General features: G+C 35.7%; 1 protein-coding gene and 1 pseudogene across 2 annotated transcripts in view; one reads left to right on the top strand and one right to left on the bottom strand.

Annotated features, from left to right (window-relative positions):
• MALRD1 (MAM and LDL receptor class A domain containing 1) overlaps positions 1–19838 on the bottom strand; it is a gene marked incomplete at its 5' end in the record, with an annotated part of 744051 nt that overhangs the window by 461942 nt on the left and 262271 nt on the right. The window contains 2 exons of the mRNA XM_080810106.1: positions 1030–1140; positions 4784–4940. Of these exons, the coding sequence (XP_080666232.1) occupies positions 1030–1140; positions 4784–4940 (268 nt within the window). The remainder of the gene's footprint in view (positions 1–1029; positions 1141–4783; positions 4941–19838) is intronic.
• Positions 15778–16421, top strand: LOC308348017 (ribosome biogenesis protein NSA2 homolog; annotated as a pseudogene). The gene has a single exon. The product of its transcript is annotated as a ribosome biogenesis protein NSA2 homolog (transcript).

Below are 19838 nucleotides of genomic sequence, written 5' to 3'. Positions count from 1 at the left end.
GCCATTCCAAGAAATTGGGGACAGTGCTGTATTAATGCCTTTACACAGAAGTAGCTAGCCCTGTGTTTCCACTGGAATGGAGAGGGGCTGATCTCTCACACAGCACATAACTATATATAGTTACTGATGGTGCACAGCAAAACAGGCTACTATATACAGAGGACTAGAAATGCAATAATTAGCCAAGATATATCTTCTATCTAGAGGTAAATGGTTCTAAATTCATGAAATTAAGCCCTGTGCAATTAAGACTAAGAAAATGTTCCCCAGCATAAATGCCTCTGGATTCTCACTCTCCTGATTCAAATCTTTACAATTTTAATAGCTAAGCCTCATCTTCCAAGAAAATCCCCTTCTGCCAAATACATGCACACACACACCACACACACACACACACACACACACACACACACATCCATGAGCTTTTATTTTCTTGATAACCCATAAGAAACAAAATCCACACCAATTATCTTGGCATGTAATTACCTTCAATTTAAGCACACGTACTACTTCTTATTTTAAATTTATAGATATGTATAGGTCATATTCTCCTAATATTATTATAATCTACATGAAGACAAATACAGCATTATATAATTTCGTGCCACTCCCAAATATTTTTGAATTAGGTAAATCTATTACCTCTAACAAGGTTCAACAATACAATGTGCTTCAAAAGTCTATCTTTTTAATTAGCTTTGAAATAGATTAACGTAATTACTCTGCAGTCTCTGAGATTATATCTGTAAAATCAAGGGAGGTGTTCTTTGTACGAGGAGGCTGACTGTAAAGTGCAGCATGGTTGGCATTAAAATTACATAGTCCTAGAACATGGTTGTCTGATTGGGAGAAATTAGGACATCTGGAACTGTAAAATTCCTTATGGAAATGACACGGAGTGGTAGGCATTCATATAACATTTCAGAAATGGGAGGGAAAAAAGGCTATGAGTAGAGGAAATAGAGTAGGATTAAAGAAAAAAAAATGAAAACACTCCCTCGTCACCCAACAACTACTTGGCTTACCAACCTGTATATGTGACTGAACACCTAGAAACACTTCTACTTTCTTCCATTGTGCACCTTGCTGTCCTCTTTGAGCCCACAATTTAGAAGTAACATCGTCTTTCTTGCTGAGTACCTACCGAGATAAATCAAGTAACAGGTGTTAAACTATTCTGTCTTGATAAATTTTAAACATTAAGAATTTGCCCAGTGATTTTTTTAAAATTTTAATATCATCATGAAGTTCCTTAGAGAAAAGTGGGGACAGTTTTCATTACATGTCTTTGTTTTCTACATAGCAATGTATCTCCAGGATCCCTCACAAGCTTTGTGTAATAAAGGTATACATGAATATCTGTCAGTCAAGTCCAAAGGGTCTAGACACAATTTCATTAACTCTTAAGTATATTGGCTTTAAAAAAAAAAAACAAAAACAAAAAACTAACATAAGTAACAACTGGAATTTTATAAATTAAATAATGTTCATGGAGTCAAAATGAAAAGCAATTATTACTTACTAAAACGGTTTTGGGCTTTGGGTTTTTGTTTTTGTTTTTGTTTTTGAGGATGATTTTTCTTCCTTATGCTCTTGGGTTCAGTGGGGACAGTGTGTTAAAATAGGAATCCATTCAATTTTAACAGCATGTTTGGATGATAGGAGTGAGCACTGACCCATCCTATGATGGTAAGAGCTCCCCACCCAAGAGCCTTGAAACTTTGCATTCTCATCAGTACTGTATCCTTTTTCCAAAGGGAAATTCAGATTAGTCTCAGCAGACAAATTATCCTGGCTCTCCTTTTAGAATGTTACAGAATAAACCAAAAAGAGAGTAACTGAAGAGAACAGGAAAAAGCAGAACAATTCTACATTTTAAAGTAACAGAATTAGTTGGCTTATTTAAGGATTTTACAACACTACTTTTTAAAAATACAATGTGTACAACCGAAAGAATAATTCTGGTAATGGGTTTGTGAAAGGTTTTGACTTCTGAAAGTGAAGGTAACTTTTAATAGTTTCATTATCTCCTTACTTTCAATTAAATTGAAGCAGCTGTTTTTTATTGGAGTATAAATAACATTCAAACTATTAATTTTATAGAAATAGAGTTTCTAGACCCTTTAGAATCTCTAAGTAATATGGGGCTAACAAAAATAATACCATAGTTTTAGTCTATATAATTTAAGTTAAAACAACAGGCTATCAAGGTCAAAAAATATAATTTCAAAAAGTAATTTTTATGAATACTTTAAAAAAGGATGGGAAATAGATCTTTGTATGAAAACCATTCTACATACAAATGACTAAGAAAAATGTGTTCATGCACAAAAATAAGGATCACATGCATTACCATTTTAGTTATTTGATAACTACTTTTAACATTTTAATATTTTATAATTTTTCACCTAATACAAAACTGTACCTGAAAAAGGAAAGTATATTTCAGATAATTAATCTTAACTACAAAATATACCAGTTAAATAAATCTTATTTTTCTGATGAAAACCCTATAGTAAGCTGTATTGTTTGCCAAAAACCATTAAGAAAAAAAATCCATGTAAAACAAACGATAAGTTATAACTTTAATCCATAAGACTACTGGGTGTTTTTAGATTATCAAACATGCATGCACACTTCTATACAAACAAGTTTACTTCTAAATCATTATTGGTAAAGAATCTCACCTATAATAAAGAAGGTAATTCTTCTAAAACTGGTAAGTAAATATATTTTCAAGTAAAAAAAAAAAAAAAAAAAAAAAAAACCAAAAACCTAACAGCACTTGTAAAATATGTTTATCTAAAATATATTTGGAAAAATAAATATTTAATATAGCCAGGAAAATCTTAGAATAAGAGAGTAATAAAATGAGGAGATAAAGCACCTGATATTAAAATTATAACCAAAAGTTACAGGGGAAGAAGTGGTTAAGCAGCTGGACTGCAATCTGTTTCTTTCTTTATTGGGGAGAAAAAAGTAGGTAACCTACCTGTAATATTTTTTCAAATATGCTAAACATAGACTTCTTTGCTAACAAATTAATGGTATTTGACAAGGAGAAGAGCCCTTTGCTATGCCTGCGTTTAGCAAGATATTCCTGGTCTAAAACTGCCACAGTAAACGATTCTAGAATTTTGGGATTGGTCTTTCAGACATGGCTTCCTGGAAAATGCTACCCAGGGTATGAAATAGTACAAACGGAGATGTTTGACAACTGAGTTGGCTTGTTCTGTGTAAGTGATGCATCTATGCATATTACTTAAAACCTCATATATTGTATAAGGCATGTCCAAGATGGGAAAAAAGGACCTAGGCATCTGCACTGAGACTCCAGAACTTCTCTCTCTGGTTTGCCTATATCACTTGGTTTTCTAAAAGAAATCGGGACCCCTGGAAAAAGTTAACTCCAGGGATGAAACAACATAAAAACAGCATGAGTCTGGAACGTCTTCTTGGACAGAAAAAAAAAAGAAACTGCTCAAAGACTGATGGGATTGTCAAAGAGACATAGAAGTCAGCTTAAAAGGTCTCCTAAGAGTAAATCTGGGACAATTTAAGAACCAATGAAAAATAACAAAAATAATAGACGATAACAAATTGAATACAAAAAGGATCCATGAATCCACACTGATATAAATTCATAAATGGAGAGGTAATTTTTTTGGTCGTGGTGGTGATAGTGTTTTATATTACAAAACCAACTAACAAATGTAAACAGAGTAATACAGTTAAAAAATCACAATTAAGAATCATCAGAGTTAAATTAATCCAGTGAAAAAATACTAAAGGAAGCAAAAACTAGCGAGTAAAATTGACTTGAGAACAGGATTTTAAATACTATCAAAATATCTCTTCACAAAATATTTATTGATAACAAAGAGAACAAAGTAGTAAGACCTATAGATATCATATACTACCAATGGGATGCAGTAAAAAAAAAAAAAAAAAAAAAAAAACAGTTTTGGTGATACTACAGCAAATATATATAAAATAAATAAATTATATATATATAAATATATATGATATATATAAACATGTATATAGAGGATTAACACTGAACAAATCTAAATTGAGTGGATTCTACATATCAGATTGGATTATAATATTTTAAATTATCAAGATCATAAAAGCCTAGAGAAGATTAAGGAATCATTCCAATTCAAAAGACACTAGGAAGAAATAACTAGGTATGATACACGATCCTGTCTGGAATTTTTCCTATAAAAGATGGTCTGGAACAATGGGCAAAAAAATAGGAACTCTGAGTGAAAGTTATATGGAGGTTCTCTGTGAAATTCTTGAAACAGTTTGAAACAGTTTAAACAATAATTCTGAAGCAGTTTAATTCTTCTAACCAAGAAACAACTGCAAAAAGACAATTAGAAAATGTAGCTATAGCACCATGGGCAGAAGAATGCACATTTAAAGGTCCCCGAAGCGTGTAAGACCCATTTGCACTGTTCTTAGAACATTGGCATTCTCAGAACGCTGTTGCTAAAACCTACATGAAACATTTTAAGTACAAAACTGTACTACACAAGCTGTAACCTCAGAATAAAGATAATAACCACAAATGAAGAGTAAAAACAGCCTACTGGCCATTCAGGTCCAATTCTGCTAAGGCTTTTTTTTTTTTTTTCAATCATACCATATTGAAACTAGTAAGGTGTTAATAATTACCCATTCTCATCTATTTGCAGACTATATTTTAATAACACTAAATTGTACAGTATGAATTTTTATAGAGAAAATTTAGAAAGTGCAATTGCCTAAGGAGTACCTGGAGAGAACCCACTGTGACACCATTCATATAGGTCCAGAACAACAGGGTGCATCTTGGTCCCGTGCGTGAAATAAGAGGAGTGAGTAGATCAGCTATGTCGCCAAATTTGCCATTTGAGCTATCAGCATACAGGTACCAGCCATCTGTGGTATTTCTGCAGAAAGTACAGTATCAGATTTACAAAAAGAAGAAAATCATAAAATATAATACAGTTCGTCACTGACCATGTTTTATGGTTCTGTAAGTTTTCCTAGAAGCATAATAATGTTTTATAGCATAATGATGATTCACAATCTTCAGCAGAAATAATCTACTGCTTTTTCCTGTAGCCAGGAGGATGCCACAGTCAGTTCATTCAAGACTAGCTCCATCTGATCAGTTTCTGAGGGCTGGGGACAAAGGTCACAGGCCTTAGCCTCATCTCATCCCGAGGCACAGGGACAGGAGAGCAGGAATTCTGTCCTCCTGCCCAGACAGGGTTTGCCCACCATGGCTGCCTTTCTTAGGGAGTGAATCCAATGTTTACTTAAAAATACCACGTTGAGGGCACCTGGGTGGCTCAGTTGGATAAGCGTCTGCCTTAGGCTTGGGTCATGATCCCACGGTCATGGGATTGAGCCCCCCCATCAGGCTCCCTGGTTTGTGGGGAGCCTGCTTCTCCCTCTCCCTATGCCTACTGCTCTGCCTGCTTGTATTCTCTCTGTCAAATAAATAAGTAAAATCTTTTAAAAATATAAAAAGGAAGGAAGGTAGGGAGGTAGATAGGAAGGAAGGAAGGAGGGAGGACCGTGTTGACAGCTGGAGAAGAAAGATGCCCAACACTGTGGACATTTGACTCTCAGCCAGGCCCTGGTCTCCTTTCCGGCACTGCCAGTGGGGTGTCCCAGAGCAAATGAACAAACATGGCAGGGACAAGGACCATATGCCCTACACTCCCTCTGCTCCCTGATCCTGTGGTACAAAGACCACACACCATCTTCCTCAAAGCCTTCTTGTGCCTGGGCATTCCCTGCTTCTATCATTCCCTTCCTCCAAGGTTCTCAGCTCCTTGACCTATCAGCTCTCTCCTAGAAAGCCAGGTTTGGAGCGGTAAGATTATTTTTGCTTGAGCCTTTTTTCTAAGAAAAGGTAAAGACCATTGTGGTAATCTTTATGCTGCTGCAGTTTAACTTTTTAGAAAACAGATCTTACTAGCCTGGATGTCTGAGTTTCAGCATCAGAGTATCTTTTTGGAAACTTGGAACAGCAAGAGTTCCGCCTCCACAGCCTAAGGAGGGGACCCCTCACTCTCTGCCTCACCCCTCACTCATGCTTGCTCCACACTGCCTGTGTTTCCATCACGTGCACCGCTCACCTTTGATCCTGCTTGCGCCTGCACCCCCCACGTATATGGGGAGCACTGGTGGGTGTTGGGTTATTACTCTCCCCTGACTCCTTTCCCTGCCCTTGGTCTGTCCAGTGGCCCCCAGAGAGTCACCTAGTTACTCGGCCATCCTCCCACAAGGGGCTGAGACATAGTTTTGGGGATGCCAGACCCATCTCTGATCCTGCCTGCTAGTCTTGGAGGACAGGGGTTTCCTGTCTAGAGAGATGTCTTCAGAGGGGAAACCAGGAAGTAGGACTTGAGGGTTGGTTAACATAAGCTTCCAGAAGTGAATCCACTGCCACTGGTTGCCAGATGTGTCCACATCTTTTTCCATGAGAGCCCACAGGCGGAAGGGAGTTGATTGAGGAATGTTTTAAAGAAATCTTTTGTGCCCTAGGGGCCCTAAGCAGGAGAGCAGGTTGCAATGATTTAACATTTGTGTGGGGTCAACTCAGGGGCAAGGAGGCTTTAGCCTAGGAACAAAGTGAGTTTCAAATACTAGATAATAAATCCATTTTTCTTTATTTTCTTTTTTTTTTTTTTAACACAGAAGCTGGTAATCTAGGACCTACATGTGAACAGCTTTATATGAATATTTTTGTACTTGGGTTTCTTGGGTTGGTGTGGTACGTTATATTTAAGCTCCTTGAACACTGTGGATCCCCCTAATGTGGAAGAATGACTGAGGCTTTGTAAATTCAGGGATGTTTGTATGAATAAAGTTATTTGATGGCATCAAAGCAGCCAAAAAAAAAAAAAAAAAAAGGAGAGGGAGAGAAAGAAAGAATTACTCTACTATTTTGATTTACAATCCATGTATCAGTTGGTACAATGTGTACAAATTACAGGAAAAGCTGAAATTACTAGGTCTAATCTGTAATTACTTGGTTGTGTGCTTTTTCTCTGTTTTATTTTTTATAATAATATTGCTAGTCATGTCAGCTTTGTATGGCTTATTTTTTTCAACATTTAATTTTTTTATTGAAGTGTAACTGACAATGTTATTAGTTTCAGATGAATCAGATATTGACTTGACAATTCTAAACATTACTCAGTGCTCACCATGATAAGTGTAGTCACCATTTGTCACCATATATTACAACATTATTGGCAATATTCCCTGTGCTGTATGTTTCATCTTTGTGACTTACTTACTTTATAATTGGAAATTTAAAGTTTGTACCTCTCAATCTATTTTGCCTATCCCCCTCATCTACTTCCCCTCTAAAAGCACCAGTTTGTTCTCTGTATTTAAGAGTCAGCTTGGTTTTCTGTTTATTCATTCTTTAGATTCCATGTGTGAGTGAAATCATATTTTCATGTGTGTAAAAAGGATTCTAAAGAACTGAATACTTTTAGAAGAGTCACATAAAGAAGAAAAATATATATAAAAAATTAAGCATGTAAAATAGGAAACTGGCCTGGGGTTCTACTTAGAAGTCTAAAAGGCTTTCAAGGTTCAAGTTTAATCTCTATTAATTTAGGTCAGTTTTACTTAAATATTGTTAATATTTTAATAAACTGGTAGATAATTTTTAAAGTGTGTCTTTTTCTCCTACCTCTGAATCAAAGAGGAAAAGTTGGGAAGAAAACAACTGAATATCAATGTAATCTTGCCATAAAAGACAGAGTTGAAGCCCCCACTTTAAATATCAATTCCAAAAAGAAATAATAAAACATTAAAGACAGCTAGGGAACACACAGTCTTCTGAAGTATTAAATGAAGAGGTGATTCCCCACAGTTTGGGCATTTTCGCACATTTTGATTAATTAGATTTCTTACTACTTTCTCACTTAAGTATTATGCTAGATACTATAGAATGTAAATTTGCTACTTATTAAAACCACTTTTATCTTGAAAGTTTCATCATTTTTCTTGAGGAAAGAAATGTGAATCACTAATAGCAAATCAATGGAGAAAAACACGTAAGTATTCATTCAACCCCCACATATTTATCATCAGTCTCTGAAGTTTTGCCTGCCTGAGGCCCCAGGAATGGGCAAAGCACATTTGTGGGCAAAGCACACAACAGGGGTTGGTCTCTGACCTCATCATTTACTAAGTGGACAACATTACGCAGGTTAGTTAACCTCTTATAACATATTAGTTTCTTCAATTATGAAATGTTCCATATAACGTCTTAAGAATTAGAAATAAAGGGTGCCTGGGTGGCTCAGTCACTGAGCGTCTCCCAGGGTTCTGGGATGGAATCCTACATGGGGCTCCCTGCTCCCTAGGGGGTCTGCTTCTCCCTCCACTATTCCTCCAACTCATTCTCTCAATCTCTCTCTCAAATAATAAACAAATAAAATGTTTTTCTTAAAAGAATTAGAAATAAAATAAAGGAACATCTAAAACAGTACCTGGCCTATCTTATATATTTAATAAATGATAGTTGTGATTTGTGTTTATGTTTATGTCATTAGTTGCTGCTAATGGAATAAAGAGTTTAGTGTCCTACAAACCACAGAGGGTATGAGTAAAGATCATTTGTTAAGAGACAGGATTATTAAATTAATTTGAATTAATGTCTCAATACATAAGCACTTCCAGCTTTGTTCCTTATGTGCTTAATATCCCAGGATCCTAGGGATATCAAGAACAGAAATTAATATATAACTGACTCACGAATTTATAGATTCACTGAGATCTAGCACAATTTCTACAGATATTTTTTCCCAGATTGGCAAGCAGATATTAAGCTTCATATGGAAATTCAAAAGATAAAGAATAGCCAATATTAATGTAAAGGAGAACAAAGTTAGAGAATTTATTGACAGATGTATTCATTATAAAGGTGGAATAGGGGCGCCTGGGTGGCTCAGTGGGTTAAAGCCTCTGCCTTCGGCTCAGGTCATGATCCCAGGGTCCTGGGATCGAGCCCCGCATCGGGCTCTCTGCTCGGCGGGGAGCCTGCTTCCCCCCCTCTCTCTCTGCCTGCCTCTCTGCCTACTTGTGATCTCTATTTGTCAAATAAATAAATAGAATCTTTAAAAAAAAAAATAAAGGTGGAATAATCAAGACACAGAGATACTGGAGTAAAGACAGGCAAATGGACCTGATAAATGGATGGAATAATACTAACACCCATTCATATATATATGTGCACACCTGACTTATGAAATTTTGGTTCTTCAGAGCACTAAAGGAAGGTCAGTCTCTTCAATGTGTACTGAATAAATTAGGTAGCAATGTGGGAAAAAAAAACAAAACCTGCCCTTATTTCACAGCCTTCAAAAATAATAAATTCCAGGTAGATGGCACCTGGAGTGTAAAAGGTCAAACAATAAAGCTTCTCTAAGATGATCTAATAAAAACTTCACGATGTGAAAGTGAGAAAGTTTCAATAATATGAGGGGACGTATTTAAAAATGGACTGTATTCAAATCAAGGATTTCTATCAAAAATACTGAAATGATGATCAAAGTCATCACTGAATCATCATTAGCAAATGGGAGGAAAACATATGTATCACGTTTAATGAATATAATATTTACTGACTGCTTGCTATGTACCATGCACTATGCTGGATGTTCAACAGTGTGTGGGTGTGTGTTGGGGGGGGTGTGTGGGTGTGTGTATGGTGTGTGTGTGTGTGTAGGGGCTCTGTTTTGTTTTCAAAGCAGTAACTGGTTCATAGAAACTCAAAAACTACTCAATAAACAAAATAACTGATTAAAATTAGTAGAACATATGTACAAATAAAAAGACTAACGGACTGAAAGAACTATGGATTCAGATGAAATTATTCATGATGAAAAGTTGATAAATGTGTCTCAAACTGAAGGGAGAAAAACAACATAAGAAAAGACAAAACAAACCCAACATGAGACCGCGGAGGAATTAACTGACTAAAAGTCACAATTCTGGCAATGATAAAAGCATCTAGTCAAAGTTCTTCCACTGGAGGTCTCTGTATTAATTTCCCCAAAAACTATACAATGAAAAACTATGCATGTTTAATTTTCCTGAATCAATATCATCTGTTAAAATTCAAATGCAAATATAAAATACTAAAACAATATCTTATAATTATATACCCCTGTAATACTCCCCACCTTCAAGAAGAAGAAAAAAGGAGATACTGATACCAGGTGATCAATTTGAAAACTACAAGCAACAAAACTGCATTTGTGTTTTTACATCCTACTATGAACACAGTGCTGGTGGAGCGGTACCTCCATCGGTCACCAATCTTACGTACATTAATTGTGGGCACATGATGTAGTATGTATGATCCCTAATGGAAAAATGACGAATTACACAAACACTTGCCTGTGTCTAGGATGAGATTATTCAAGCATGTACCTGCAAAGGAAATCGACTCGCCTCCTGGAATGAGCAAAGTAGTAAAGATCACACCTGACAATGCTGTCACCCACAAAATATCAGCATCTCTCCACCAGCCTTCAAATGGCCTTTTCTCATTTGAGGTACGAAGTAGAACTTTGTATAGATATATCTATTTTCTAATAAAACATATCATAAACCACATAGAAAATGTTGTAACACTTGAAGGAGTGTTGTACACCCAGGAGTTGCAAAAGTAAAGATACCAGATGATGAGGTAAAAGTCATTAAAAATAGTGATTATAAAAAGAGATTTTTGGGGGGGTGTCTGGGTGGCTCAGTAGGTCAAAGCCTCTGCCTTCGGCTCAGGTCATGATCCTAGGGTCCTGGGATCAAGCCCCACATCCGGCTCTCAGCTCAGCGGCGAGCCTTCTTCCCCTGCCCAACTCCGCCTGTCTCTCTGCCTACTTGTTATCTCTGTCTGTCAAATAAATAAAATCTTTAAAAACAAACAAAAAAAAAAAAAAAAGAGAGAGAGAGAGAGAGAGATCTTTTTTACAGTGCATGCTATTTTAAGGGAAGTCTCCCAGGCCTCATAGGAAAATCAGTTTCTGCAAGTCTTAACATTACATAAAGTAAGCAATTAAAATATTGCCCTTTTATCCTCTTATTTGAGAATCTCCTGGGTATTCCCTCTAATTAAATTAGTAAGAAAAAAATACACTTAGATGGACAAATCAAAATATTTTTGAGTTAGAACAAACTGACCTTTGACCCTGTACGTCTATAATATCAGGCACATATTCTCTAGGCTTATTTTGGGGGCTTAAAAATATCCTTTAATTCGTCATGATATTACAGGCGTTTTTAACATACCTGATGAGATACGATCTAGTAAAAGTGGTCATGAACTTTATTAGCTTCATGTGTAGCAGAAAATATAAAGTGTTCAACAGTACAATTATTCTACTGGTTCCCATAGCATTATGCTACTATCTGTAATGAACAATTCTTGTGTGAAACTTATTGCTCCCCCACTGACCCACCAACTGCCGTAGTGGGCTTCTTAAGCAACCAGACCGATCAGTGCTCCTGCATGCGATTTTCAGAATACAAATTAAGGGAAAAGGAATTTTAGCTCTTGAGCATCAAATCTTACTAGCTGCATCCCCAAGGTTCTGACTCCAAAACACACCACACATGCCATCTACACTATGCTTTGGTGATACAGAAGAGACCAAAAAAAAAAAGGGGGGGGGTTCTATTTCAACTTATTAGTCCTTTCACAAATACATATCTGATCCTGCCATCCTGCTTAGAAATCTTCAATACAGGGGAACCTGGCTCAGTAGGTTAAGCATCTGACTCTTAGTTTAGGCTCAGGTCATGATTTCAGGGTCATGGGATTGAGCATGAAGTCAGGCTCCACATTCAGTAAGGATTCTGCCTGCTCACAAAATTTCTCTAAAATAAATAAATCTGGGGCACCAGGGTGGGTCAGAAAGTTAAGCCTCTGCCTTCAGGTCATGGTCTCAGGGTCCTGGGATCGAGCCCTACATCGGGCTCTCTGCTTGGCAGGGAGCCTGCCTTCCTCTCTCTCTCTCTCTCCCTGCCTCTCTGCCTACTTGTCATCTCTCTCTTTGTGTCAAATAAATAAATAAATAAATCTTTAATAAATAATAAATAAATAAAATCTTTTTAAAATAAAATAATATAAAATGAAATAAATAAATCTTTAAAAAGATCTTCAATACATCTTTACTGAGTCAAAGACCCTTGAACTAAACTATACGCCATAACACTACAATAAAAAAACTTCAGTAAAATACAAATCTATTCACTACCCATGGTGTCCAGATCAGCTGACATAGCTTTTTTCAGAGCACGGCCTTCTAGATAAAGGAAACAGTGAATTAATTTGCATTCTGGTACAAGCTCTTTATATCATCATGTATTTGTAACTAATGGTACACTTTATACTGCACGGATACATAACACACATACATAACTATGTCTGATTTTTATTTTTTGTGAAGGCCATATAGTAAATATTTTAGGTTTTGTGGGCCATAAGATCTCTGTTACAACTATTAAACTTCTGTCTTTGTAGGATAAAAGCATCGATGGACCGCTTAAATGGATGGTTAGAGCCATGTTCCAATAAAACCGTATTTACAAAAACAGGCCTCAGGCCAGAATTGGCCCATAGACCATACTTTGCTCACCACTATTTTATGCATAAAGTCTCCATTCATTGGGATCAGATGAATAACTTTCCATAAAAATATCTGGCATCGACTTTCACATATTACTTTACTCAGACACCCAGATTTATAACTACTGTAATGTACATGTAGTGACTTGAATACATCAGCATTTTCTTTTCTTTGTCTCCCTTGTATCTGTCCTTCTCCTGAGCACACTTAACAACCTCTGCTCTTTGTCTGTCCTCTATACTACTTTGATTTTTCCTCCACAATGTATTTCAAATATATTCTTATTTCCAAGCCCCCTTAGATTCCTAGGCTCTAAAGTCCTTGATTCAAAATTACCCCCTCACCTAAAACTTTCCTAGCATTTATATATAACTTCTTAGATGTAGTCTTCACATTACATTTTAATTCACTGAATATAAAGCTTTATTCCCCCGCAGATTCTATACATAACAAGGAACAGATTTTAACTCACTTAACTACATCACCCTGTGAATCCAGAAAACCTTGCAAAGTGGCTTAAACTCACTGGTACTCAATAAATATTTCCTGAATCTGTTGCTGAAGATTAAATAAAAGTGTTAGAGAATTCTTGATTTTCTAAATCAAAATTCTCCTTTAAAAGTGCAAGTCATCTCAATTAAAAAAAAAAGGGACTTACAATTTTAGCAAAGTGCTTTTGGGTTTCTCTTTTCTAGTTTCATGAAATAAAAATGAAGTCATGCACAACATTTGCTGAAATTTTATACAACCACCTGGGGTTTTCCCAACTCAAATTCAATATCACATGTATCAAAGCCAACTATTTTAATTAGGAGCCCCCACAGTTCCTGTTTCAATACAGTATGACATTCACTGCGGAAAATCTTTGTGAGGCAAGTATTTACACACACACACACACACACACATAACAGTGGATAAATTTCAAAGTTGAATTACACAATGTAGTTGTATTTATTTATTTTCTAATTTCAAAACAGAAAATTTAAAGGCTCATTAATTATATTCTTTGTAAAATAGATTTTAGGCCAACAAAAAATACTGGTTTCTGAGATGAAAAAAAGTATTTGAGGTTTTTAGATTGGTTTTTAAATTGTAACCTTTCAATTAGAGAGTATTAATAATAGTTTGTCGTTCAATATTTGTAGCAAAGCTGAGAAGCTGCAGTCATAACCACTACTACTTCACAGATAAGGAAAATTAAATAATTTGCCCGTGCTAATTCCTTTGGTGAGTATTAAAATCACGACCACACTTAGATCCTTCCCATGTTTTATATTCTAAACTAGTTGTCCTCTAAGTGTGATGTCAGAACCAGCCACATTAGGATTACCTGGAAATTCACTTTAATCACCAGATCTTGGGCCCTATCTCAGGCATACTGAATCAAGAACCCCCAAGGTAGAGCTCAGCAGTCTGTTTAACAAATTCTCCAGCTTATTCTGGTACATGCTAAGTTTTGAGATCCACTGCCCAAAACTACCTACACTAACAGCTAAAATAGTATCTACCATTCCAAGTTGCCAAATCAGATGCTAATCCAAAAGGAATATTTAGAAAACAGACATTCAAGCTTAATTTTTCTTCTCAAAATGAACACTCAATGGAAAATAAATAACTATAAGATTAGAGAATTTCTTAACACTTGTTTTTTGCAACATCTCATTTTCTATTACACACAGGCACTAGAACACAGGCACTATACTCTAGTAAAAAAAAAAAAAGAGAGAGAGAGAGAGAGAAAGAAAGTTGGCTGAAAGAGGTATAGGTTGGAATTCTTAGTCAAATATATTTGAGAAACTCAATGAGCAATTCCAGGGTACCATTTACATCCACACATACATACACACAGATTTGATGTAAATAATTCTTTAGGAGTTCTGTCATCAGTTCTCCATTATGCCTTTTTTTTTTTTTAAATAACTCACACATCCTTAATGTATTTGACCAAAAAAAAAAAAAAAAAGTCTGGCACATCATATGTCCTCAACTAAATATTTGTCAAGTGAATGAATAAAACAAATAAAACAACTGATGAACTGTTTTGGAGAATCAAGAGGTAAGTAATACCTTCTAATAAAAATTTTTGACCTAGATTTCAAAACAAATTAGAGTAATTTAAATTTTTTTGAGAAAATACGAATTATTTTTAAAATTATACTTTATCAGAAATGACTATTACTAATGCAAGAATTTATTTACATGTTACTGTGAATGAAAGTTCCATTTGTTTCAGACAAATCTGTTCTAGGTTCCAAGGCAAAGGAAGTTATCAGGATAAAGAACAGTATTACATATTGATAAAGAAGTAAATAGTCCAAGAAGACATAATAATCCTTAATGTATGTGAGCTTAACAACAGAATATCAAACTATGTGAGGCAAAAATTAACAGAATTTTTAAAAAGCAAAAAACAAAAGTAAAAACAAACAAACAAAAAAAACAGATGAATTTACTATAGTTAGAGACTTCAACACCTCTCTATCAGAAATTGACACATTTCACAGGCAAAAGATCAGTAAGAACAAAGGTGAACTCAACATCACTAATCAGATAAATGTAATAGACGTCGATAAACTACTTTATCCTATAACATCAGAATATACATTCTTCTCAAGCTCAATGAAACATCCACATTTAATAAGGACTGTTAAATAAAACATACAAAAAATTCTTAATACTCAACAATAAGAAAACAAATAACCTGATTTAAAAAAGGGCCAGGTTTGAGAACTGTCTCTGTCCATCACAGATTGTGTGGAGTCAGCTGGTGGGTCTGTGAGACCCAAAAATGGAGAGCTTCTTTGCTTCCCAGCAGCTGCCTCCAGTGGCTCCATGGCTGTCACCATGCCACGAAATGATTATGTTGAATGGCCCTAGAAGCACTATGGCTATTGTATGGATCATGATGAGAATGAAGGTCAAGAGGCTCAAGAACGTTCAGGGGGATGGGTGAGCCAGGTGATGGGTATTAAGGAGGGCACGGACTGCATGGAGCACTGGGTGTAATATGCAAACAATGAATCATGGAACACGACGTCAAAACTAATGATGCACTGTATGGTGACTATGTAACTTAATAAAATATAATAATAATAATATAAAAAATAATGAAGGCAAAATGATGAAAGCTAAGCTCTACCATAAACAGCACCATGCCAGGAAAATACAAACGAAAAAGGCCCAAACTGCATGAAAAGACAAACACCAAATGAAAGAAAGATGAAAGGTCTCCACAAGGAGCAGTGCCTGTGTACCTGCTGGGCAGGGAGGAACAGTCCAGAGCTACAGTACTTTCCAATATGATTAAACAAAAATGAAACGAGAAAGTGGGAAAATGGGAAGTTCCTTTGCACAAAGTTTGTGCCCAAGAAGAAACGGAAATATTAAAAGTTATCTGAACAGGGAAGAGAAAGAATGATGGAATAGGATGGTTACTAATATCTGCTTTGTTGGAGATGGCTTTACTCAAAACTATCCAAATATGAGAGATTCATTAGGCCAATGGACTTATGATTCAAAAGACCCATGTAATACAGCCCGAACTCAAAGCCACCTTTTGCCTGCCAATACTTGGTGTAAAAAAGAATCCCTCATCCCAACTATACACCACTTTGGGTGTTACTACCAAAGATACTGTCATTGAGGTGAACGTGAGTGACTTGGACCTTGGAACACAAGGAGGCAAGGTTATTTGCAGAAAATATTGCCCAGGTTACCAACAATCTTGAAAACAATGGATGGATAAATGCAGTCTTGGTTTGAGAGCAGTTTCAGACAAATAACTCCTTATAATTCCTGAAGATTACATACCAATCAGAGAAAACCACCGTTACTGTCATGGTTCTGAATACCACCAAACAGCCTAACATATCTGCAGTCATCAAGAAAACTATTTATCCTATTGTAAAAAGCATTAAAATACCCCAGTTTAAAAAAGAGAGAGAGAGAGACAGGAAGAAGAAGAAAAAAAAAAAAAAAGAAAGAAAGAAAGAAATGAGGCAAACACCTGAATGGACACTTCACCAAAGAAAATATGCAGGAGGCAAAAAATAAGCATATCAAAAGAGGCTCCATACAGATGTTGTTCAGGAAAATGCAAATTAAAACAATGAGATGTTGGGACACCTGGCTGGCTCAGTGGTTCTGCATCCGCTTTCACCTCAGGTCATGATCCCAGGGTCCTGGGATCAAGTCCCGCATAGGGCTCCTTGGTCAGTGAGGAGCCTGCTTCTCCCTCTGCCTGCCACTCCCTGGTTTGCGCTCTCTCTGACAAATAAACAAAATCTTAAATAAATAAAATAGAACAATGGGATGTTACTATATGCCTATTAAAACGGCCAAAATCCAGAAACTAACACCACCAAATGCTGGCAATAATGTAGAGTAACAGGAATTCTCATACATTAATGGTGGGAATGCAAAACTGTATAGCCAGTTTAAAAGACTGTTTGATAGTTCCTTACAAAACTGAACATATCCTTATTCATATTATCCAGAAATTATGCTCCTTGTTGTTTAGCCAAAGGAGATGAAAATGTATTTCCAGACAGAAACCCGCACACAGATGTTTATAGCAACTTTATACACAATTGCCAACACTTGGGAGCAACCAAATGTCCTTCTGTAGGCAAATAAACTTTGGTACACTGAACAGTGGAATATTACTCAGCACTAAAAAGAAATGAACTATGAAGCCATGAAACGGCAAGGAGGAAACTTAAGTGAATATTCACTGGAAAAAGCTACATGATGTATGATTCCAACTATGTGATATTCTAGAAAAGGCAAAACTATGGAGACAATAAAGGTTAGTAATTGTCAGGGCTTTGGTAGGTAGAAGGGGAAGAATGAATAGGCCAAGCAAAGGATTTTTAGGACAATTAAGGTACTCTCCATTAATAGTGGATAGATGCGGGGCACCTGGGTGGCTCAGTGGGTTAAAGCCTCTGCCTTCGGCTCAGGTCATGATCCCGGGGTCCTGGGATCGAGCCCCGCATCGGGCTCTCTGCCTGGCAGGGAGCCTGCTTCCCCCTCTCTCTCTGCCTGCCTCTCTGCCTACTTGTGATCTCTGTCTGTCAAATAATAAATAAAATCTTTAAAAAAAAAAAAATAGTGGATAGATGCCATTACACATTTGTCCACACCCACAGAATGTATAAAACCAAAAGTAAACTCTAATGTAAAATATGGGTATTTTTGTATGTCATTTAAGCCCCTCAACTGTAACAAATACAATGGCATTAATTCTAGAGAATGAAGCAGAGTTCATCTTGCACATAAGGGAAGAATCTATAGATACAGATACAGATACAAAGAGGGGCTTAATATATCACACAGATGCATTACAAATAGAAGTAAGGTAGAAGACACAAAATTACTTGAAAATTAAAAATTTCAGTATGTTATACAAATGATATAGCCATTAGTTTATTGATTTCAATGTCATGCAAAGAGAGAATTCTTAATATTTCCTGAAACAATAAGAGCCAGCCGTGTTTGTGGTAAATGCATTTATTTATTAAGACTGACCTGATTTTTAAAAAATTCAATCTTTCCAGCACTGATCTATAAGGATATTTATTCAAATCTTTACTTGTAACTTCATTGGAATTTTGAAAGTTCCATGTAATGCAACTAGCAAATTGCATTCTGCTCACTAGAGTCATGATTTTCTCCAAATTTATGAAATGGACTTATAATATTATAGGATTGTGAAATTCATGGTAAGCATAAATCAATATAAGATACAGCCAAAACCTATTTTGGAATGCTGTATAGATGAAATTTCAGTAGTAGTGGGGATTAAAATGGTTCTGTCCCCCCTCTCCCCAAAGATAATAATCATAAGTATTGTGTAAAATATACAAAGTTAATTCAAAAATACAAACTAGGAAATTTACAAAGCAGAAACAATCAGAGGAAAGCATAATACACACACAAACCTGCAATGCATAGTGGTAAGAACTGTGCTTTTGTGGCTTTTTGATCTGAGAAAACTGACAATCTCCCTTACCCTTTGGCTATGTTTGCAGAAAATGACACAATTATAAGTGAAAGGAAGAGAGGATCATAATTTGGAAGAAATTTTAGAGGAGAAATCCTAACAACAAAGCTACACAGGTATAGGAGAGACAACAGGAAGTAAGGGAAAATGCAGGTAGAGATCAGAGAAAAAACTATACTCAAAAACTAGAGCTACGTGGACCCAATCTTCAAAGCTGAGGTTTCTCCTAACAGGAAATTTTTAACCAGACATAATTCAAACAGCAAGAGGCACAAAGCTGTTAAGTTCTGGTAGACTTAAAGTTTCAGAAGAGAGAGCCTGAAACTGACAGAGCACAGAAAAATAGAGAAGGAATGCACAAAAAAGCAACAGTGGAAAGCCATAAAAACAGAGCAGAGATAGGAGTAGTTGCATATGGTGCAAGAGATAAAGTTTACAGTTTGAAACCAGATAAATTAACCACTTATGAAAACAAGAAACAAAAATCTTCATATGAACATGACAGAATCCAGAGTCACTAAAATATATTATCAATTATATCCAGTTTTCAATAAACTAGATATGTTTATTTCTAGACATGTAGGAAAAAAATGTAGTGTGATCATTATGGACTAAAAAATAACCAAATGGGTAAAGATGTTGGACACATCAGACCAAGATTTTTATGCCACCTTTCATAAATACACTCAATGAACTAAAGGAAAATTATTCAAATAAATTAAAGAATATTATGGTATCAATGAATGTATAGATGGGTAATCTCAAGAGTAAAATGGGAACTTTAAATAACCAAACTACTAGTAATTCAGAGAGTGAAATGTACAGCAATCAAAATTAAAACATAAGATGATACATGAGCTCAACAATAGTTTGGATATTGCCAAAAAGGAACGAATAAACTATACATCAGTAAAGTTATCAACTCAAGAATCACAAAGATAATTGATTGAAAAAAATTAACACATTAGAAACTTACTACACAATACAAAACAGTCCAATATTGATATAAATGGAATCCCAGAACAGGAAAGATAAAATATTCGAAAAAATAAATGACTGAAAACCTTAAGTTTGGTAGAAAACAATGCAAGGATCTAGGTAGCTTAATAATAGATACACCATAGCCAAAATGTTATAAGCCAAACATAAAGAGAAAATCTTGTAAGCAAAGAAAA

This window comes from Martes martes (genome assembly GCF_963455335.1).
Source record: "Martes martes genome assembly, chromosome: 8".
NCBI classification, from domain to species: Eukaryota; Metazoa; Chordata; class Mammalia; order Carnivora; family Mustelidae; genus Martes; species Martes martes.
The sequence above is the reverse complement of the archived record's forward strand: the minus strand, read 5'-3'. Positions and strand labels throughout refer to the sequence as shown.